At 45.6% G+C, this 22,448-nt stretch overlaps 2 protein-coding genes across 4 annotated transcripts in view; one reads left to right on the forward strand and one right to left on the reverse strand.

The window, feature by feature from the left end:
* The window catches only part of SPRING1 (SREBF pathway regulator in golgi 1), a 31,491-nt gene extending 24,468 nt beyond the window's left edge, over nucleotides 1–7,023 (reverse strand). The window contains exon 1 of one of the 2 annotated variants that reach the window (XM_072953231.1): nucleotides 6,771–7,016. In XM_072953231.1, the coding sequence (XP_072809332.1) occupies nucleotides 6,771–6,881 (111 nt within the window). In that variant the 5' untranslated portion in view covers nucleotides 6,882–7,016. Of the gene's footprint in view, nucleotides 1–6,770 lie in introns of both variants that reach the window. The other variant, XM_006204785.4, reaches the window with a different exon arrangement.
* Nucleotides 7,024–7,171: 148 nt separating this feature from the next.
* Nucleotides 7,172–22,448, forward strand: part of RNFT2 (ring finger protein, transmembrane 2) — a 58,278-nt gene continuing 43,001 nt past the window's right edge. Inside the window, exons 1-7 of one of the 2 annotated variants that reach the window (XM_015239679.3) lie at nucleotides 7,172–7,321; nucleotides 9,366–9,538; nucleotides 10,024–10,082; nucleotides 13,261–13,739; nucleotides 15,848–15,924; nucleotides 18,993–19,093; nucleotides 22,224–22,377. In XM_015239679.3, the coding sequence (XP_015095165.1) occupies nucleotides 9,515–9,538; nucleotides 10,024–10,082; nucleotides 13,261–13,739; nucleotides 15,848–15,924; nucleotides 18,993–19,093; nucleotides 22,224–22,377 (894 nt within the window). In that variant the 5' untranslated portion in view covers nucleotides 7,172–7,321; nucleotides 9,366–9,514. Of the gene's footprint in view, nucleotides 7,322–9,365; nucleotides 9,539–10,023; nucleotides 10,083–12,157; nucleotides 12,232–13,260; nucleotides 13,740–15,847; nucleotides 15,925–18,992; nucleotides 19,094–22,223; nucleotides 22,378–22,448 lie in introns of those variants that run through there. The other variant, XM_072953030.1, reaches the window with a different exon arrangement.

The following is a 22,448-nucleotide window of genomic DNA, read 5'->3' on the forward strand; positions in this document are numbered from 1 at the left end:
CTGCTGATGTGGCAGAAAAACCCGAAACACCAACCACAAGGAAATGACTAGATCAACACTGGTACAACTGTGGCTATTACCAAAAATAATTAGACATAACTGACTGCATTTATCTAGAGTGGTAGTCCTCAAACCTGACCTGCACAGTGGATTACACAAGAACCTTAAATTCTGATCCCTGAGCCCAACCTTAGTCTGAATAAAAATCTCTGTGGAAGAGACATGGGAATCAAGATTTTTAAAGCATCCAGATGATTGTAATACTCAGGGCTGCAGACCACTGGTGCATGTCCATAGTAGATCAAGTGAAAAAACAAGTTACCAAATAACATGCATATTATCACACATTATACTATGATAATAATTATATTAATATACACATACATACAGGTTCTTAAGAGCCGAGATAAAGGTATGGAAAGATAGACTACAAACCATTAACACAGAAGGGATATATAGGTGGTTAGTAACATCTTTCATCATTTTTGGAATAGTTTCACTTTTAATTTAAAATAAAATGATAAAAAATATTAACGATAGGAGACACTGAGTGAGGGATCTACAGGAACTCTGTACTATCCTTGAAATTTTTCTGTAAACCTCTAATTTTTCCAAAATATAAAGTTTATTTAAAAAAAACCATGATCACCAATATGAAAGACATAAATTGCCCATGATCCCATCACTTAAATAAAGCTATATCTATTTTTGCATATTATCTTCCAGCCTTTGACCCCAGCACTTACACGACAAATTAGGACACTCCGCATTCAGCTCCTCTTGACACTAATTGGATGGTAAACCATTCAAGTACCTACATTATCTCGATAATCACATTTTCAAGGCTCTATAATAATCCATCATGTTGATGTGCCTTAATTTAGTAAACACATCCTCTACAGATCAAAGTGTTAAGCCCATCCCAGGTTTCTGTTATCATAGATAGCACTGCAATAAAAATGTAGAGCTTTTGCTTATTCTCTTGAATAGTTTGTGGTAGGAATTATTATTAGAAGTAGAGTCAGTGCTATACAGGGCCAAATAATTTCAAGTTATAGATGCCACTTGTAACATTAGCAGCCTTTCAATAACAGTGTGCCGCACCAGTACTGGATTTTGTTCTTTAATTTAATAAAGGTAAGCTAGTTCTTCAAGTTGGCTTTAATTTCTGTTCTGCCCACTCTCTTTTGTTTCTTTTATAGAGGAGAACTGGCACCAGCAGGAACAGGATGGGTTATACAAAAACAACATCTGTATTCCTCAGCTGGGGCAAGGAGAGGAGTTAAATGCAGAAGCCTGGGGAATACGGGACAAACCACGTAGGTGCACACTGCTTAACTACATGTAAACTCCTGCTCCTCTGCTCTGCTGGGACCTGCCAGTTAAGGGCATAATCAAGCTATGTGCCAACTAAACTGAGCTTCAAACGCTACACTAGATAAATAACCATAAGGACTATTAAGAGGCTAGTCAAAGTACAGTAAATTGGATCTCATGACAAGATTAAAAGTACTCTTAACATTACTCTCAAACTATCCTGTTATTCCTTCTGAAAGAACACAAGAGTTTATGGCCAAGTGCATCCTGGAAGGATTTCTTCCACATAACTGTGTTCCTGCTAAACAAGAAGGCAGTTCTCCCAGCTTTTGAACTTGTTTTCAAACATGAATATTATTCAAGACCTTGCCAAAAGGATTGGGTATGAGTTGTGCAACCAGAAAAGATACAAGACATTGTGTAAGACATCATGGCAAACGTAATGAATTAACACATGGTCGCTTGTCTGAAGGTCCAGTCTTGCAAGGGTGAGGTGAAGGGTCACTGAGGGGATTCCTTCGCTGGACAAGTGAAACTTCCCCAAACTGGGCCACCTACCCTATTAAGCTGTCTCAATTTTAAGCTCCCCTTCCCAATATGTGTGTATGTGTGTCTATTTTTCATTCAAGATTCATTCAAAAGTTATCAAGTTCCAACAACATGTTAAGGATATGGAGACGAAGGTAGGTGGGTTCTCTGTTCTCAGAGAGCCTCCAGAGCAGCTCACAGAGAGATATGCACAGAAATCAGTGCAAAATCAACCACAGCCGAAGTCCACATGGGCTATACGGGGATACAGAGAAAAAAGCAAAAACAAAGAAGAGAAAACAAAAAACAAACAAACACAAGAACTTTCTTCATGAACTGCAAGGAGCTACAGAAATTTTTATTACTAATGTATATTACTCAACCTGATTTTAAAAGGAGTATTTTAATAACTGTTCTATTTTTCAAGGGTTATCATAAGAGTCAAATGAGATAAATGTCTCATGTTAGTAAAGCACTTAAACACAAGGCATTGTCATTAAAAGATCTGCTCATGATTCTCAAAAGAGAAGGGAAAAAAAGGGACAAAGGCCAGAGGGAATCCCAAATGTCTAATATTTGCGGAATGGCTAAATACAGCCTGAACATGGAAAATTTTAGTTATAAAAAATTAAACTTAAAAAAAGCTTTTAAAGATGGGGAAAAATGCATGAATGTTAAGCGAAGAAACAGTATGCCCCAATTATATTTTTAAAATATGAAAAATGAAGAAAGAAAGTATGCCCAAATATCATCAGTGAATCCCTCTGGTTAGTGAGATTAAGGATAATTGTTTTCCTCCTCTACCCCGTGCCATACTCTTCAAACTTTATGAAAGGTATATATACCTTGGTGGTCAGTGAAAAAGAACAACAACAAAAAACATTAGCAACTTTTTCTTATGATTTATTACACTTTAGACAGTGTCTAACTTGGCACCAATTTACATACCTAATTACTTTAAAGCCAAAGATGTTAATATATTTTCAAGGAGTTACACAAATAGCCTTGAGACTTTCAGGAACTACACCACTTGAACAAGTATGAGACTTGTTATTTACATGAGAGGACCTCTAAGGACCCTTTTGACTCCAGGGTTGGGATTTCTCTAATCTCAGCTCAAATGCCCCAAAGAGTTAGGCCCACCTCACTGTTCTACTTCTGCATCTTGTTTTGTTTCCTTTATAAATTATTTAAAATAATTCTGTTAATTTGCCATTCATTTCTTCCCTCACCCCCTAACAGAATATAGGCTCTCGGAGAATAAGATGGTATCTGCACTGTAACATTTCCATCAACTTGCAGACAGTGTCGAGTGCAGCTGGTGTTCACTAAACATTTGTTAAATCAATGTGCAAGTCACCTAGCACCCAATCCTCTCCCCTGATGGCATCCCCACCAAGCTGGCTAATGTCTCCTGCGCTCCCATCCCTACAATTTAAACTATCCCCCAAAGCATTAATTAACATGAAAACTGAAGAAAAGAGGAATTCACAGCGGCAGCAGAGAATAATCAAGTATTCTCTAGGCAAAAAGTGGCCACATCTGCTCCCTAAGTTCACAGTCTCACTGAAGCAGAGCTAAGGATCATATGGGGCTCTGGAGTTTTTCACAGCCTCTTCTGAGTTAATTCTAATCACCACCACCTCCCTTCCCATCTAGTACATGCCACAGCGCAGCTCCAAGTGATAGATGCAACCTGAGACCAGGCAACACGGAGCAAACTCAACTCAAGTCACTGAGCTCATGGTGGGCGGGCGGACAACCTGAGCTGCAGCAGAAAACAGCAGGAAGAGCCAACTCAGATCTCTGGAGGGGCATCCGTCAGAATGGGCTCTGAGGTTCTGGTCCCAAGGACCCCTTATACTCTTAAAAACGACTGAGGACTTCAGTATGTGGGCTTGTGAGGGTTGTAGCTATTGACATTTATCATATTGGAAATTAAAACAAATTCTTAAAATATCTGTTTAAAAGTAACAATAATGAGCTCATTCCATGTCAACATTTTGTGTGGGGACCCATTTTTCAAAATACATATATACGTATTTGGTGAGATGAGAAAATGTTTTTACATTTTTGCAAATGTTTTTAATGTCTAGCTCAATGGAAAACAGCTGGATTCTCACATCTTCCTCTGCATAGAATTTACTGCAATAGGTTGTTTGGGCGAAGGTTATGAAGAAAATCTACCTCACACAGATACGTAGCTGGAAAGAGGAGTATTTTAGTGGCTCTTCGAGATAATTATGGATAATCTTCTTTGATACTATATCGAAACTTGACAAGTATAGTTTCTTAAAAGTTTGTTGCAAATGGCGCAGCCACATTGGAAAACCGTTCAGCAGTTCCTCAAAAAGTTAAACAGAGTTACCAAGTGACCCATCAGTTCCACGGGAAGGACTTTACTCAAGAGAAATGAAAACGTTATTTCCAAACAAAACCTGTACACCAACGTTCAAGGCAGCATTGTTCATGACAGCCAAAAGCAAGCCAAGTCTCCATCAACTAATGACGGATGAACACAATGTGGCAGATGCCTACAACAAATTATTATTCAGACATAAAATGAAGTACTAACACATTCTACAACATGCATAAGCCTTAAAAACACTGGCTTTTAAGAAGCCAGACACAGATGACCACATAGTGTATGATTCCATTTATATGAAATGTCCTGAATAAGCTAAATCCATGGAGACAGAAAGTTGACTGGTGGTTGCCAGACGCTTGACGGGCAGGGATAGAGAGGTTATAGCAAAAGTGTTTCTTAGGCTGTGGGGAATCAGATCCAGGGAAATCTGTAAGACAAAAATTTTGCCAACAGTTTTAGGGGATTCAAAATCATCCCCCTCACCACAAACCCATATGATTATGGACATAAATCATAAGTGTAAAAAAACAAAAAAAGGCACACTGTGGGGAAAAAAAAGAACAAGGTACACCAGAGTGCTTAAAAGGTGGTTGTAGAGAAAGTCACAGAGTATGCAGCATCTGAGTCAATACAGGAAAAATTAGGAGTGTGCTAAGCTGAGAAGAAAGGAAAAGTCATCCCAAATAAAAAGACTTGATTCACAACACTGTAAATCAATTATACTTCAATTAAAAAAAAAGACTCAATTTTTTTTTCAACCAATATCTGAATACAGATGAAGTGCCTGGCAGTACTCTAGGGACTGGGATTCTACGAACATCACAGACAAGGTTCCTGTTCTCCAGAAAATTACATTCTAGAAAGGAGAATGAGGGGAGACAGATAAACAAGTAAATGATCAGAAATGCTCAGTAAGTGATGCCTACCACAAAGAAAGAAAGCAGGCCTATGGGCCAGGAACTGAAGTCACTGACACTGTGTCACCTCGTGTGGCCTGAAGCAGTAACAGCCTCACCTGAACTGACAAAAGAGACTCACGGTGTGGAGATCCTGGAAAGGGAGTCTGCAATCTTGAGTGCAATAGGAATCCAAAGAATTATACACAAGGAAGCGCCGAGACTGTTGTTTGTTTTGTTTTTTTTTTTTCAGATTATCACCCCTCCAGCTGGATAGAGAACAGACTGTAGGACAAGAAAGGAAGCAGAGATCTGTTTGTGGGTGACTACAGAGGTCCAGATGAGGTAGGCTGACTTATGGTGGCAGCAGTGACAACTGGGAGAGATGAACAGATTCAGGATCCACTCTGGAGGCAGAAGCCATGTTTTGCACATGGGGAGTAAGAGAAAGAAAAGCAGAAAGTATGTGTGGCTTGACTACCTGGTGAACACGAATGCCACACAGTGAGCCTGGGGAGGAAGTTTGGTGGTGAAGATCAAGAATTCTGTTTTGGCCAAGTATGAGAAGTACAATACATTCAAAAAGACAGGTCAAATAGGCAGCTGGATATAAGAATTCGGGGTTTTCTGGATAGGTCTAGGTGGAAGTTACAAATTAGGACAGCAACAGCATACATCTGGTACTTAATGGTGCTAGGGATCAGCTGGGTCAGGTGGGGAGGAAGGTAGAGGTCTGAGTCCTTGCTCACTACAGCACCCACAGGTCCACTGGACAGAGAAATAACAACATGTGACCATGAAGTGTCTGCAAAGTGGCAGAACACTCAAGCCCGAGAAATACTTAGTTCATGAGAATGTCACCAAACACATCCTGGCCTACAAAAGAGGCTTCCAGCACTCGCCCTTCTCTTTGCGGGAGGCGGGACACAGCTCCCCCACCAATCTGCTGAAACTTGGATGACGATATCGTTTAGCGTTTATTTGGTATTCACCGCTAAATTTTACTTATGAACTTGACTCTTGAGAACGAAAAGGAGAGCTTTTCTAACTCCGTCGGAGGAGTATCATAAACCAGGGTGGTCCGGGGTACACCCCCGAGTATGCTCACGCTATGTGAAAGCCCAAACGCTCAACCCTGAACTTCTAAAACAAACTTACCATTCTCTCGGTAACATTTCCCACCTAAGCACCTTGCCTTTTCTCTCAGAAATTCCCACAGGGAATAAACTAAAGGGATGCGGAGGTGAAAAGAAAATTCCACAGAACGGGCACCCGGTGGGTCCTGTGGAGTCTCCCTGCGCACATTAATTAAATGTAAACCAGGCACACCTGTGCTGGCCCCGTAACTCGGCTGCTGAATGACCCAGGCAGCTCCACCTTTCTCAGTCCCGGATTCCCCCGCTGTAACACGGGGACACCACTCCCCACACTGCCGCGAAGATGAAGGGAGAAATGCAGGTAGGAAGCAGGTAGGCGGCCCTCAGGGTGACAAGCACAGCGTTAGGCCCCACAGCACCAGGTTTACGTCCCAGGTCTGCCCCTCCTCAACCCGGGACACGAATGCCCACCTCTCCGGACCAGGCGGCCCGGCGCACCGGGCACTCGGGCAGCGCAGCTGCAGAGGCAGCTTCCCCCACCCAGGGAGGGGGGCGGCCACTGACCTGCTTGAAGGTGCTGGTGAGGAAGTAGACGAGCGAGAGCCCGAAGACCAGGGCGAGCACCCACCTCTTCCTCAGGAGCCGGCGCCACACCATGGCCGCCAGGTTCACCATCCCGGAGCGGAGCGGGGCAGGCCCGGGGCCCGGGCGGCATGGCCCCTACGCGGCCGGCAGCCCCATAGCTCGCGGCGGGCGCCGGCCCCGCGGCCCCCGGCCCAGCCAGCTCCCGGCAGCCACCCCGCGCCTCCTCACGTGATCTCGCCCCACGCACCGCCTCCACTCTCGCGTCACCCGCCGGCCTCGCTCGGCCCCCTCCTCATTGGTCCCTGCCGAGCGGCGGCTCCCTATTGGCTAAAGCCAGGAAAGAGGGGCGGGCAATCGTGTGCGAGCGGCAGGTGCAGCTGTGCTCGGGTCTTAGCGCCGCGCCGGGAAACCTGAGAGACCCTGAGGAGAGGCCGGAAGAACTCGGAAGTCAGGTGCTCCTCGGGCGGCGCGAGTGATTGGCTTGGAAGGACGTGAATGATGCCTCTGTGATTGCTGAATTGTCTGGGCAGGTAAAAAGGGAACGTTATTTTTCCTCTCCGGGTATGATCAATGTAGTCTCCTGCCCTTGCAAGTCCTAGGGCGTTTCGGGCTAAACGTGGGTTGCAGGAATGAAAAACTCTCGCGGCATTGTATCTGAAGTGCACCTGCCTGCTTCCAATGCAAGTGTTGCAGGAGATGCTGTCTCGCGTGCATTTCTGTGCAGTCATGTAACGGCCCGGGGATGCAGCTTAAAACATCTCATATACTGTAAACTCTTGGTGAAATCCCTCTTAGAGATACAGTCTGATGTATGGAGCAGAGAGTGAAAAGGCGTTTTATTCATTCAGATGCATTCCATGTGCAAAAATTTTATTCCAGAATTCGATACTGGGAATAATTATGTAAGGCCTGCTTCTAACAGAGAGTCTGAGGCCTCTTCGAAAATGAGCGTCTGAGAGTGGAATCTTGGATATTTGACTAAGGAGGCTGTGTCAAATTTGTGGATGGAAACTTGGGATTCTGTATTTTATTTTTCCCAAGGATTTGCAGGTGATGATAAATCATTGCAAGGAGAGCATTAAGACGAGATTGCAAGTTCTTGAAAAGTATTTACAGGATGACCTTTCCTTGATAGATGAAGATGGTGCTACTGACCCATTTCTTGGCTGATTTTTTCCAAAAGAGAAAGGAGGCGTAGCTGGTGGGTTTTCTCTCTAATCAGTGGCCCTGGTAACACCAATGCTGTCCCCTGGAGAAAGCTGGTCACTCAACAGCCGATTATGGTGCTCTGAACTAAGCTTAGATACCATCATTTGTTCTGGTACCAAAAAGTATTCAAGGAAGCTAAACTAATGCATGTAAAGTCTCTGGCCTTTATTTCTTCTCTGGGATGAAAGATTAGGGAGGGAGCAACAGATATAAAAAATGATAAGTGAGAGACCCTTTGATGTTCTACTCACTGAGTAAATACTTGTTGAGTGCTACTCTGTGCCAGGCAGTGTTCTGGATACGGAGACAGAGGGGCAAACCAGGCAGACAGATTCTTGCTTTTGTGGAGTTGACATTCTAATGGGGGACAGATCATCAATAAATAAGAAAACATGTAAATAAATAAGTTTTATAAAGAAGGTAAAACAGGGCAATGTATGTTGGGTCAGGATGGTGAGAGGAGATGGCCTCTGGGAAGAGGTGACATTTGACCTGAAGGAGCCAGAAGGAAAAGCATTCTAGGGAGAGAGAGCAGCAAGGACAAAGGCCCTGAGGCAGGGAAATGCTGGCTTGTTTGAAAAACAAGAAGGCCAGTGTGAAGTGAATGAAGGGCTGCAAATGGCAAAATATCTTTCTTATAGGCGAGTTGTATCCCATTACTTGTATATGCTCCATCTTCTTTATCCATTCATCTATTAATGTGCACTTAGGATGTTTCCATATCTTGGCAATTATAAACAATGTTGCTGTTAATAGCGGGGTGTATCTTTTTGAATTAATTCTTATTTTGTGGTTGGCTTTATTCCTTTCTTAAGTTTAAAAAGCTAAAGCTCTAAACATACTTAGAAACCATGAATAGTACATAAATGTAAAATTTAAAAGTATGTACAGTATAATGTGTATATGTATTTACGTGCAATATATATTGCATATGTGCAGTCAAATTGTGACAATTCTACCTAATTAAACTGGGGAAAAAAATTTTTAAAGGCCAGTGTAGTTGGAGGAGAGTAGTTAAAGGGAGAGTGGAAGAAATGAGGTTGGAAACAGGTGAGGCTACATCAGGCCAAACTTGTAGGCCAGGAACAGAGCTTGGGTTTTATTCAGATTGCAGTGGGTAGCCTTCAGGGGGCCTAACACATGTTTTTTGTATTCCTCAATCAGGACTCAGGGCTTGACAATAGGATAAGATCCATTAAAATCATAACCATCCTCAAGGGTCCCAAGGAGGGATCAGTGAGAGGCTAACCAGAGATATGGAGGCAACAGAACCATCTACTGATAGCTACCCATGAAACCGTAAGGCCTAGTCTCAGGTTCCAGGCATCTCGTGGACTGTTCACTTAAGTGTTCTATTCCTTCCAGGGTTTGGAGGCTTTGGTAAGCTCCTGTGACCTGGGCATCCCTTTAGAGAGGAAGAAGAGGCCTGCTTTCTCTGGAATCCAGTGGTCACACCCCGATCTGGAGCCCCACATACCCACCTCAGGTGTCGTCAACATGGAGTTCTAAAGTCCATGTGGTTCCTCACAGTCAGCCAGGTGACCTGTCTCCCTGAGAATTCACATCTTCATTCCCACTTTATTAAATGTGAGAGCTGGAAGGAAGCTTTGAGTTCAGACACTTCACCTTCCATTTAACCATGAGGATTCTGAGGCCACAAAGAGATTACTGATTTGCCTAGGGTCACAAATGAGCCTCAGTCCAGAATCCATATCTCCTATCAGTCTGCTGCTCACTTCACCTGCAACATTTCTTTGCTGCCCAGTTCACTGCTTTCTTCTCTCATGTAGTGACTTCCTCTACCTCCGGGCTTCTCCTCCTTATCTGTGAAAAGGGGTGATGACACTTTCCTCATGGGTCAGAACATTGATTTGAGGGTGAAATGGTGTAACAGATCAAAACACGGTGTGCAAAATGTCAATGAGCTCTAGGGATGTAAGAGACAAGTAGTCCTTGTTTACGGTTACCATGGCAATCTGGGAGTGTTGGGAGACTCTGGCTCATGCCATATGTTGACTTTTAGGTCTTAAGGAAAATGCAGAGACGCCACAGCAGCAACACGGATAACATTCCACCCGAAAGGTAGGCATCCCCTCATTCCATCTGAGGGCTCTGGGCTTAGGGTGGTCAGAGGCAACCCAAAGCTGGATTGAATGATACCTGCCCCTCAGGGCTCCTTGTCAGAATTGCAAAGGAGATCTGATGGGAAACTGCTTTGCACAGTGATGGCCCCACCCCTTCAACACATGACAGCTTGCTGTTGCTATGATGGTAATTCTCAAAGCCTGTGCAACCAGTGAGCCACTTGACTTGTTGTCTCAGTGATTGTGCCCAGGGGATTTTCATTTATCCAGGGGTCTGAGTGGTAACATGGTGAGGCTGATGACATTGAAAGAAGATTTTTATTACTTGCATTTCCCAAGAGGAGAGGGCATGCCAGGCACCATGCAGGGCCACCTGGGGAATCACCAGGGTCAGTCAGGAGGCAGAAAGGAGCAAAGGGAAAGCATAGGTCACAGCGTTTATTGTGTTTTCCACACAAAGTAGGGCAAGGCACGGGAAGCAGCTTAGGACTGGCTAGTCTGAATGATGTCGGTGGGCTCTAGGCTACAGGAGTGGTCTCTAGTTTTCTGGGACCTAGCTCTGGGTAAATTGGGGCAGAGGATATATTGGCTGAGGATGTAAGTTAGATTAAGGAGGTGGTTGGGGATCTGAGCTCTGGATCATAGGGGAGTTGTACACAACTTTGCCCATTAGTTGGGCCCAAAATGAGTAGATGCCAAATAGACAAATACAGAATCTAAGAAAACACAGTTATAACACTCAGGAGCTAGAATTTCTATCTCATTAAGCCCAGGAGAGTACAGCCCCTGGGTACCTGTTCTCAGGTTGTGATAGTCTTCCAGTCCCAGACCCCCACCATTCTAGTGCCTACATCCAAGGAGGAGGCAGGCAAACTTTCCCTCCCTCACATCATATTCCAGGTCCCCTGCAATACTGAGGTTGGCTACAAAATCACAAAGAGTATCCACCAGTCCGAACACTGGGGCTGAATTTTGCATCAGGCCTGCCTGTTCTTCAGGGAGGAACACTGGCCTTAAGTCAGACAACCCTTGGCCAAAAATCCCAGCTCAGCGACCTCCCACTTCAGTGCCTTTGGCAAGCACCTTCACCTCTAGGCCTCGGTTTCCCCATCCATAAGTGGCAGGTAACAAAACTCAGGGTTGCTTATAAATGAGTGAATGAGTATGAAAAGACACAAACACAGCATCTGGCATATAATAAGCATGGCTCTTGGAGCTTTTCCAGCCTTTGGAGACAGAATTACTGTCTACTCTCCAGTGAATCACGAGATCTTTGGGGGCAGAGACCATGCCAGAAAAAACCAAGGCCACTGTGTCACCTTCACATGAGCCTGCAGAAGTCAGGACTGTTTTTACTACCATTTTACAGATGAGGAAACCGAGGCTCAGAGAGGATAAGTAAGTGACTTGAAGTCACACAGTCAGGAAGTGGCAGGGCTGAGATCTGGGCCCTGGTCCATTTGACCCTGCACAGTCTGTTCTCTGAGACACCACATTTCAGCTGCCTGGGTGGATCCACTCCTCTCCCAGGCTGCCTCACGCTCTAACCCTTAAGTGGTTAAGTTAGAAGCACAGCCTCTGCCCTCTAAGGAATGTTCTTTCCCATTTAGGCTGAAATCTCAGCTGGATGCTGGGGGAAGGCCAGGGAAAGGGAGGCTAGCTATAAAAAGGCCCTTGGTGGGTTGAGTCTTCCCTGGTTGTACTGGAGGCCCCTGAGCCCAGTGAACGCAGAGTGCTGGCCAGCTCAAGGTGGGAAGGAGGTTTCAGGGCCCCATGGGACAGTGAGGGAGAGAGGGTGGGCCACCGTGGACACCTGCTAGGACTCCTGCTTTCTGAGCTTAGCTTCTTGAAGTACAGAGAAAGCTCAAGGCCCCCTGAGGATCATATCCATGGTGTTAGTTGTTGTTGTCATTATTAATACTATTGTTATTATTATCCCAGACCCAAGGGAGCAGGACCACACATTTCCTGGACTTCTGGAGCCAGCAGGGATGATGGGCCATGGGAGGTCGGGGAGTGGGTAGGCATCTTCAAGTTCCCTCCCTTGCAACAGCTTTATGATGTTACCTCCAGGTCAAGTTTGTGAGGCCAATGAAGCCAACCCCAAGATTTCTCCAGACCAACATCTCCCCTGCTGAATTTCACAGGTGTTCTGCAAGATGTGAATAGGTTTTCCATGGAAATAATCCTGTGGTCAAATAAGTTGGGGAAACACTAGGTTTAAACAGAGTTAATTTTTTCACTTGCAGGCCTTCTCAGAGCCTTTAGTACGCTCATTCATTATCTCAAGTAATATTTATTGAGCATATTCTATGTGCCAGGTGCATTGTGCTGGGTAGAGGAGATCCACAGGGGAGCCAAATCATGGCCTTTGACCTCAGGGAGCAGAGCCCAATCTAATGTGCTGTTCTCAGTGCTGACTGCCTGTTAGAATCACCCCGAGGGCTCTGAAGACAGAGATGCTGGAGTCCACCCCCAAAAATTTTGACTCAGTTGATCAACACTGGGTCTAGGGCACTGGTGTTTTTCAAAAGTTCCCCCGAGTGATTATAACATATGCCCAGGGTTGAGAGGCACAGGTAAGCAGTAGAACAATAACTGTGATCAGTCCCATGCAGAGGAGGTCAGGGTGCAGTGAGGGCAAAGAACAAGGAGACTGTCGTTGTGTGGGAGGTAGGCAAGGCTCCACCCAGCAAGAGAGATTCGAACTGAAGTCTGACTCGTGAGCATAGGTTACCCAGGTGGGCAGTGTGGGGTGTGGGTAGACAGCCGGCGAAGGGGCCGGCCTGGGCAAAGGCCCTACAGTAGGAAGCTCTTGGCTAGTGAGAAGAGGACACATGATGAATTTGAAGTTCAGGCCCAGATAATCCAGGGCATCCAGCAAGTTCATCTCTCTGAGCATTGGTCTCTCTATCTGTAAAATGGGAATGATATTAGTCCCTATCTCTAGAGTTTATCCGAGACCACAGGAAGGAGTTTCAAATGGGAAGCCCTTTTAGTGGGCTATTGAAATAATCGAATGTATGCTTTTTTTTTTTTTAATGCACCCTGGTCTCTGAGTGAATAGATTATATACAGTCGAGTGTGGAAGCAGTGTAAAACCTCCCCTGTAGCCTCCCTCTGGTGTCATTTTGTGCCTGAGTGCTAGCTAGACTTTTTCTTCCCTTCTGGCCCAGAAATCGCAGCCAAGCTCTCAGCTCAGAGGCTAGTGTGGATGAAGGGGGCGTCTTTGAGAGTCTGAAGGCAGAAGCAGCCTCCCCACCAGCGCTCTTCTCAGGCTTATCCGGCCTTCCCACTGGCAGCCTCCCTGCCACCCCGTTCCCATCCAGCCTGGTGCTGGGGGCCTCGGCTAGCGGCGGGGACGTGTTCATCCAGATGCCTGCATCCAGGGAGGAAGGCGGGGGTCGCGGCGAGGGGGGCGCCTACCACCACCGCCAGCCCCATCACCACTTCCACCATGGTGGCCACCGTGGGGGCTCCCTGCTGCAGCATGTTGGCGGGGACCACCGTGCACACTCCGATGAGGGGGGCGATGAGCAGCCTGGGACGCCTGCCCCAGCCCTGTCCGAGCTGAAGGCTGTAATCTGCTGGCTCCAGAAAGGCCTGCCGTTCATCCTGATCCTTCTGGCCAAAGTTTGCTTCCAGCATAAGCTTGGTGAGTCCGGGGGATGCAGAGATTGCAGCCTGTGGCTTCACCTACGGGGTGGGTGGGGGTTCTCTATCCCAGGTGCCAAGGGAAGGCAGTAGAGGTCTTCATGGTGCAAAGTGCTTGGGAGTCTGGAATTCTGAGTCAGAACTGGGTTCAAATCCTGGCCAGCTAGCTGTGTGACTTCAGGCAAGTCACTCACCTTCTCTGAGCCTCAGTTTCCTCATCTGCCCAGTAGGGGTTGTGATAGAGACTTCCTCAGCTGGTTGGGTGATGTGAAGGAGTATACTACTTAGTTCAAACTGCTCCAGTCAGGACCCAGGCCCTGCCCCTTCCTAGCTGTGTGACACTGGCTACATTATGTAAACTCTCTGTGCCTCAGTCCCATCATCCATAAAATGGGGATTATAATACTATATATACTACTATATGTATTATATGTACTATTACATATATTGTATACATGCATTATAGCTATACATATACTGTAATAGATATAATAATACATTATGTATACTATTATATACATATAATATAATAGTATGTTATGTATACTGTTACAGTATATGTACAGTTTCTGCTTTTGTGAGATTGCAGTGAGGTGAAATGAGTTAATATCTGTAAAGCATTTGGGACAGTGCCTGGCAGAGAGTAAGTGCTATGTGAGAGTAGATGATTATTTTTATCATATTCATTATTAATACCCATGAAATACTTAACATAGAACCCTGCACATAGCAAGTGCTCAATAAATACGATCTATTGTTATCAGGAAGTAAGATAATGATTCATAAGGGCTTAGCCTAGTACCTGACACACACTTAACATTCAATAAATGTGATTGCTGGTCGACTGTTATTTAAATTATCTCTGTTACTAGATCATGATGCTGCTGTGCCCTGGAGAGTTTTAAGCTCTCGTTTTAGTCTTGTGGTAGAAATTTCGGTAGGAATTATCTCATGGCCTACTGCATCCCACAGGAAGATACCTAGAGGGGATTAGTCCATCGTGTCTTATTTGCCCCTTTCTGGTGACTTCCAGCCCGCTCAGATCACTCCTTCCTTTTTGGGGTGCTATGTCAGTCCCTCCCTTTCTATTGCTAGAAATGGAAGCCGACCTATTCCCCCTTACCCTGAATTCCAGCCAACTCACAACCAAGCTGTATTCTCGAGTATGGTCATTTTCTTTTTCAGTTGGCAGATTTGTTTGCTTAATCGAAGAGGAGAATAGAAGAGAGGATTGTGGGGTTACTAGCTTTGATTTTGTATGTTTTTGGTGAAGAAACACGTCTTTTACAAAGTAGATCTTGGAAAATACCTGGACTACATATACTATTTTAAAAAAAAGTAAAAAATAAATAAAAAAGTAAAAGTAAAATCCAGTCACGTGGAGTTCTGCACGTTGTGTGGAAGCAGAATCCTGTCCACAGAGAGCAAAAAGTAGGATTTGAAAAGCCCTATTCAGGGAGAATTCCAAGATTATAGCTTGGCAAATTGTGAAATAAAATTCAGTTCTTTCCTCGCCTCTGCAAGGGTCATATTTTCCTGTCAGCCAGGAATTTTTTCCCCTTTAACATGAAACTTTAATTTCTTATGGTGTGGGGGTCTTTTTCTACTTGTGCTTTTACTACAGATCACATGCCTTGGATTCTTTATGAAAGTAGAAAGAAAAATAGGCCCCATTTACTAACTGCTGGAGATTGTGCACTCTGAGCAGTATTCCTTCGTGAGGTAAGTCCTGTTGTTCAGCCTGTTTTACAGAGGAGGAAACTGGGGCTCAGAGAGGTGCAGTGACTGAGCCAAGCTCACACAGAGAGGAGGTGGCAGAGCCAAGATTTGAACTTAGGTCTTACCAGACTGCACAGCCCATGCTTCTGCCTGGTTCTATAAAATACCCCCGCAGTGGCCTCAATCCCATCCCTAAGTCAGAAGCCTGTTCTCAGTGGTTCAGGGTTTCCAGTGATAAACCTGGCGGCCCCAGTGCCCCAGAAATGAGATTTTCTCTCTTCTCTGTGGTTGGCGTGTCAGCTCCGAGGGGACCTGGGATGTGTCTTTTTAACTTTGCTCACAGCCTGACAGGTCTGAGTGGGTGGTCTCGGCCCTGCCTCTGTCTCGCAGGCATTGCCGTGTGCATCGGGATGGCCAGCACCTTCGCCTATGCCAACTCCACACTCCGAGAACAAGTCTCCCTCAAGGTGAGTCACCTGGCAAATTAGTCTCCTAGGGCTGCTGTCATGAACGACCACAAACTTCATGACTTGAAACAACCGAAGCGTATGACCTCACAGTTCTGTAGATCAGAAGTCTGAAGTGGGGCCCTCTAGCCTAAGATCGAGGTGTCAGCAGGACTCCATTTCTTCTGGAGGATTCAGAGGTCAGTCTCTTTCCTCGCCCTTTCCAGATTCTAGAAGTCACCCACGTTCATTGGCTCACATCCCCATCATCCTCCTTCGAGCCAGCACTGTTGCATCTCTGTAACCATCCTTCTACAGACACATCTCCCTCTGATGCACCTCTTCTGTCTCCCTCTTCCACTTTTAGGGACCCCTGTGATAACATTGCCCCCACCCCAGATAATCCAGGAGACACTCCCCATTGCACAGTCAGCTGATTAGCAACCTTAATTCCACCTGCAGCCCACATTGCATTTGCCATGTATTCATAGGTTGTAGAGATTAGGACAGTGACATCTTTGGGAGGCCCATCTTCTCCCTCCCACCCCAGGCAGATTCCCCGATTTGCCATCCTTCCGCACCAGCCTTCCAGTAGTAACATCTCTCCCATGAGCCCCTGGCCCAGTCCCCTTACACTCCTGGCATTCAACCAGTTAGCTCACTTCCAGCCCACCCTCATGGTTAAGGTCATCCTACTGGCACTGCTGAGTGGCCATGTGGCTTCACCACCATCATCCCGAATGCCCTGTCTGATACCTGCTGAGCACTAACTGTGTCCAGCCCAGTGCTCAGCCCGTTACACAGCTCATCTTGCACATTCATTCCAGCAACCTGGGAGTGAGGCAGAATTATTCTTAATTCATTTTCCCAATGAGGAAACAGTGACGCAGAATTTCTTGACTAAGAACTGAGTTTCTTGCCTAAAGCCACACAGCCAGGACAAAGGGTGGCATCAGGATATGAACCCAGGCATTGAGCCCAGAGCCTGTGCTCCCCACCAGGTTCAAATCCCAGCTCCTGCACGTCCTTGGACAGGTTATTTCCATGATCTCAGCCCCAGGTGCTGTCTCTGGAAGAGGAACTTCCACACCAGCTTCATACACCCATTGTGAGTATTAAATGAGATCATGCATGGAAGGTGTTCAGCGTGGTTCCTGGCTTATAGGAACTGTGTAATTGAGCTATTTTTAACAAGCCTGTGTTTTCTACTGCACGTGTGATCCTGTAACAGTCACCATCCTCTCTGACCCTCCTTCGGGGTCATCTGCTTTCTGAGAGCCACCTGGGCCTCCATGAGGCATGGAGGGCAGCTCAGTCTCCGTTGAAGACATGAGCACATTGAAGTCCAGAGTTGGGCATGGAGACAGAGGTTCTTCTTGACCCTTAGTCTCATCTTCTTCATGCAAACCCCTTTCTGCTGCTGTTAGAACAGTAGGTTGATCAACACCATGGTGGGAGGCTATTGTGGCTGGCTCTTCTTGATTGCAGTGACATCTGAATTGAGCCCTGACTTGAATTTTAAGGGAAAGGGCATACCTGTATATGTGGACAGGCTTTGAGGGGTCCTTGAACTCTGTGAAGACACAGGCAATGTTTTGGCTGTCTGCGTGTATTTTTGTGAAAGAGAGTCTGTGTGACCTTAGGAATCTCAGCTTACTGCTACAGAAGTACCCCATTTTGTCCTTCTGAGTCTGGCTTCTCCGGGCATTGCTAATTCCCTTTCTCTTCACTTTGGGTTTGGATTTACAGGGGACTAAACTGAAATCTATTATTTATTGGGGTAAAAAGGGCTGCCGAGTGGATTAATCACATTGATAAGAGCAGTTGGTTGGTGGGAGGTGGTTTCTCGGGCAGTTAACCTTGACCACTCCTGGAATAATGGATGGATGGAGATGCATTTATTTTGTCTACTCTATGGAAATGTGCATCATAACAGTGTGTGGGGCGCTGAGCTATGTCTGGAGACAGTGGATCATTTACTGAAACCATAGGGAAGGTCACGCTGGAAAAGTTATGACCTCATCTTATTCCAGCAACGCAGCTGCCTTGGTCCAGGAAAAGACAAGCTTTTGAGAATCAGGAGTATGGGGGTCCGGTGATGTATCCCAAGCTACACAGGCAGGAGCCTGCCTCCAGAAATCTCCTAGGGTTGCTCTTAGGCTGAGAAACTAAGAAACAGCGAACCGAGAAGGTTTCCCGGCTTGTCTTCCTGGGGGCTGATCAGAAACAAGGCTGGAGAAAGAGAAGACAGGGCTGGATTGCGAAGGGCTTTGACAGCCACATGTATGAGTATGAATTTAATTCTATAAATGTGGCCCTACGTCTAATGGTCAGTCTGGGGCAGTAGCCCAGGGGTTTATGCTAGAAAAAGTGAGAACAGAAGTTTCTAACCTGTCGATCTGAATCTACTGCTGGGTTTAAACTCAGAATGACAGGTTCTTACCCCTTAGTGAGCCTGAAGTATGCACCCGTACCAGACTGAATGTTTACATTTATAAAGTTTACTTAACCCTTAACAAAACAAAATGAGATTTTTTAACAGGGGCAATGAGGCTGAAACATGTGCCCTTGAGCAAGAGTTACTGAATTTCTCTGTGAGTCAGTTCCTAACAGTAAATGTAAACTAATGATTTCTATATACCAGGCACTGTTCTGAGTGTTTTATGTACATTAATTCTCACAACTCTATAAGAGAGTGCAATATATACCCATTTTACAGATGAGGAAAGAGAAATACAGAAAGTTTAAGTAACTTACCCAGGCTTGGACAACCCCCAGGTAGCAGACCAAAGATTTGAACCAAGGCCATCCAGCTCCAGAGTCTGTTTTCGCTAACCATGCTGCCCTCCTGCCTTTCTGAATAGTTTTCCAAGCAGATTTCCACATTTTTGTTACCTTGTCTGAAACCATCCTCTGGGTTCCAGTGGGATGGAAAGATGCCAATGCCTTTCCTTTCACTGTTAGCCCTGTTTCCTTGGAACCTTTGAAAAAGGGAAAAGTTTCCCCTTGTTGGGGAACATTCTGAAATGTTTTGCCAGGTTCACCTTTGGCAGCTCAGCTTCCCCACAGATCTCTTGCTTTGTCTCTAGGAGAAGAGGTCGGTACTGGTCATCTTGTGGATCTTGGCCTTTCTGGCGGGGAACACCCTCTATGTGCTCTATACGTTCAGTTCCCAGCAGCTGTACAACAGGTGAGCAGGGGAGTCTGACCCCCACAGTGGGAAAGTGGGGGACTTTGTTGGCCTTGACACACAGCCCTTTCACTTCAGAACAATGCAATGGCTCTAGGTCACGTTGTAACTTTCAGATTCCACCCTGTTGTTATATACACACACACCTAGAGCAGAAGTCATATTATAATGCAAGCCACATGTGTAATTTTGCATTTTCAAGTAGCCACATAGTGCATGGTGGGGAGGAATGGCTAGTGAGAGTCTCTAGGATAGGACTGAAACTCAGTTCAAGCTTTCAGATCACGTCCATCTATTTTGAAAATGGACTTTGAGGAATGAGCAGTTTTCCCACTTTCTGGGGCCACCTGAAGTTGCATAAAAGCAATTTGGGAAGTTAGTTCCAAGACATCGACATGCATCTCACACACTGCATTAGTTGTCTGGCCCAGAAGATCAAAGTCCTGGTGGAGGGTGTAGGAGGTGGAGTTTCCCAGAACCTTGGATGAATTTCCAGCTCATGCCATTCTCTGGGTATGATCACATTCAGAGGCTCAGACCTCAGTGCCCTCATCAAACCAGGGCTGAGTCAAACTGGCAGCCCACAAAGAGAAACAGTGGCTTGGGAAAAAAGCAACAGAGCTAAGCCTCCTTCCTTTTTGATGTGAGTGGTCTAGAGTGTGTTTGTAAGTGATACCAACAGCTGTTACCTTATTTTGCCCTCCCAGTGACCCAGCAGGATATTACTGGCCCCATTTTACAGGTGAGGAAACTGAGGCCTAATGAAACTCTTTCTAATGGGCCTTAGTCCTGGTAAGTACCCACAAGCTTGAATCTCCCCAGGATTTGAAGTCTGATGACCAGCGTCAGACAGCCTTCAGCCTGCCCCTTACCAACTTTGTGCCCTTTGGCAAATAAAGGAACCTCTTTGAACCTCCTAGTTTTTGCATTTGTGAAACCAGGACCAAGTAAAGTTTTGCCTTATCCACCTGAACAGGCTAATTATTAGAGAGGGAAATGTTGTAAATACATGAAAAGTACTGGGGAAACTGTGAGACATTTGCTATGTTGTAATCACACCATAATTAATACAATTCTTTTATGATGAATTACTAAACCTGTTGGTGGTGGTGCCTAATAGGGCACAAAACAAACAATAAAATGTATCCATCCATTAACGTTCATAGTGTACATTAGAAATAAGTGGACTTAGTGATCAATCCCGAAAAACACTTTGGCATCTTTCCTGCTCCAAAAGCCAAAACAAAAAACACTAAGACGATGTTACAACCCAAACAGGTGGATTGAACAGATAGATGTCTCTGAGGTAAAATGGAAAGTGGAGGGCAGATCTTCATTTTATTGCCATTAGAGATGCGTATTAAAGAAGCAGGGCATAGAAGTCAGCCAGCCAGCCTGGGATATTCCCAGGGAAGGACAAGGGCAGAAGAAGAGAAGGGAGCTCAGGGCTGCCAGCCTCTCCCCGCATCACAACGCGGATGGCAACTCAGACTCGAACTTGGAGACAAGGCATCCCACGGAGACAGAACTCAGATGTGGAAGGACACTGAAGGTATCTTGAGAGATTGCCAAAATAGATTGTTTTCATTGATTTTGCCCTACTCTAGCTCTTCAAAGATTTTTGTTATAAATAGAAATCGATTTTTACAAATAAAAGAATAGACCACTCAGTTTCTAGGATGCTCTCATCAGGGGACCTCAGTGTGCACCGTTTTCCACCAGCCCTGCAGCGTGCGTGGAAAGCATTTAGAAAGCGTTTGCTCTGGGTTGTGTGCACTGTTATCTGCTTTTGAGGGGACAGGCAGGACTCCGACTGGCCTTTTCTCAGAGCCTCTATCCAACGGGAAGAAAAGCTAGAGGACCAGCATGGTTTGGGTGCTGGTTCCAATCCTAGCGCCACATTCTAACTGAAATGCCACATTCTAGTTTATCCCACGTCATAGTGCCCCAGATTCCCCAGCCCAAAATGGGATAATCCTAGTGCCTACCACGTAGAGCCTTTGGGAAGATGAAATGAGTTAAGACACACACAGCATTCAGGATAGGGTCAGCATGATGTAAAGAGCCAAGATATTATTACCACAAGTAACATCATCCTTCTCTGAGGTGGTGGAGAGCAGTGCTACTCAATGTGTGGTCCGTGGACTTGTGCCAGTGTCAGAACGGTTTGTTGTCTGTCTCCAACAAGGGAAGTACAGAAATTGAGTGTGAGGTTGACTTACCTACTCACGGATGGGTAAAATGGGTTGACACACTCTGAGTGGCACTGCAGTCGAGTAAGAATTGACAGCAGTAACTGTAGCCAGCGTGCCTGGGTTCGAATCCACCACTGTCCCTTCATAGTTGTAGTACCTCATGCATGTTACTTTACCTTCCTGTGCCTCAGTTTTCTCATCTGCAAAGTGGGTGGATAACAGCACCTGCCTCATAGACATGTTATCATCATCCGTACTGCCCGGCAGTCTGTAGTAGGTCCGTTATTGAATCCCACCAATAGCGCAATGAGGAAGGGAACGATTTCCGTTTTATTGGTAAGGCTTACAGAGAGAACATTATTTGTCTAGGCTCCAATAAATGGAGAAGCCTGGATTCAAATTCAAGTTTGTGTGACATTGATGCCCGTATGCTTATCACGTAGAGTGACCTTGGGCAACTGACTTCACCTCTCCAATCTTCGGTGTCTCATTTATAAAGTGGGGATAAGTAGTGCTTACTGTGCAGGACAATGAGATACAGTGAGTAAAGAGCTTAGCACGGTGTCTGCACATCAGATCCTCCCTTTCTCTCCCTCTTTCATAGTATTGTTTGGCTTCCTTCCATCCTTCCTTCCACTTCCTCTTGTAAAGCCTCTTGTGGACCCATAAAACTGGAGGGGACCTTAACTAATGATGCTCCAAGTGTATCTCATCGTTTAACTCTCAGGGGAACAGAGGCTTAAAGAGGTCAGGATACCCACCTGAGGTCACACAGCAAGTTAGTAGCAGGTTCAGCAACAAGGCAGAAATGTCTGACTCCCAGCTGAGTACTCTTTCTACAGGTAATATTTACAAGGTTCCCAGAGTGATTAGAAAGGGCTGACAAGGGCCAGTGATCCTAAGTGAGCATCCTGACTCTCTGAACCCTCCCTCAGCCTCATCTTCCTGAAGCCTAACCTAGAGACTCTGGACTTCTTCGACCTGCTGTGGATCGTGGGGATCGCAGACTTTGTGCTGAAGTATATCACCATTGCCCTCAAGTGCCTCGTCGTGGCCCTGCCTAAGATCATCCTGGCCGTCAAGTCCAAGGTAGGCACAGGCTGGGGCCCCGTCACGCTGATCATGCAGGGGATTCAGGGCATCTTCTGGAGGAGGAAAGA

The sequence above is a fragment of the Vicugna pacos genome, chromosome 32 (genome assembly GCF_048564905.1).
Source record: "Vicugna pacos chromosome 32, VicPac4, whole genome shotgun sequence".
NCBI classification, from domain to species: domain Eukaryota; kingdom Metazoa; phylum Chordata; class Mammalia; order Artiodactyla; family Camelidae; genus Vicugna; species Vicugna pacos.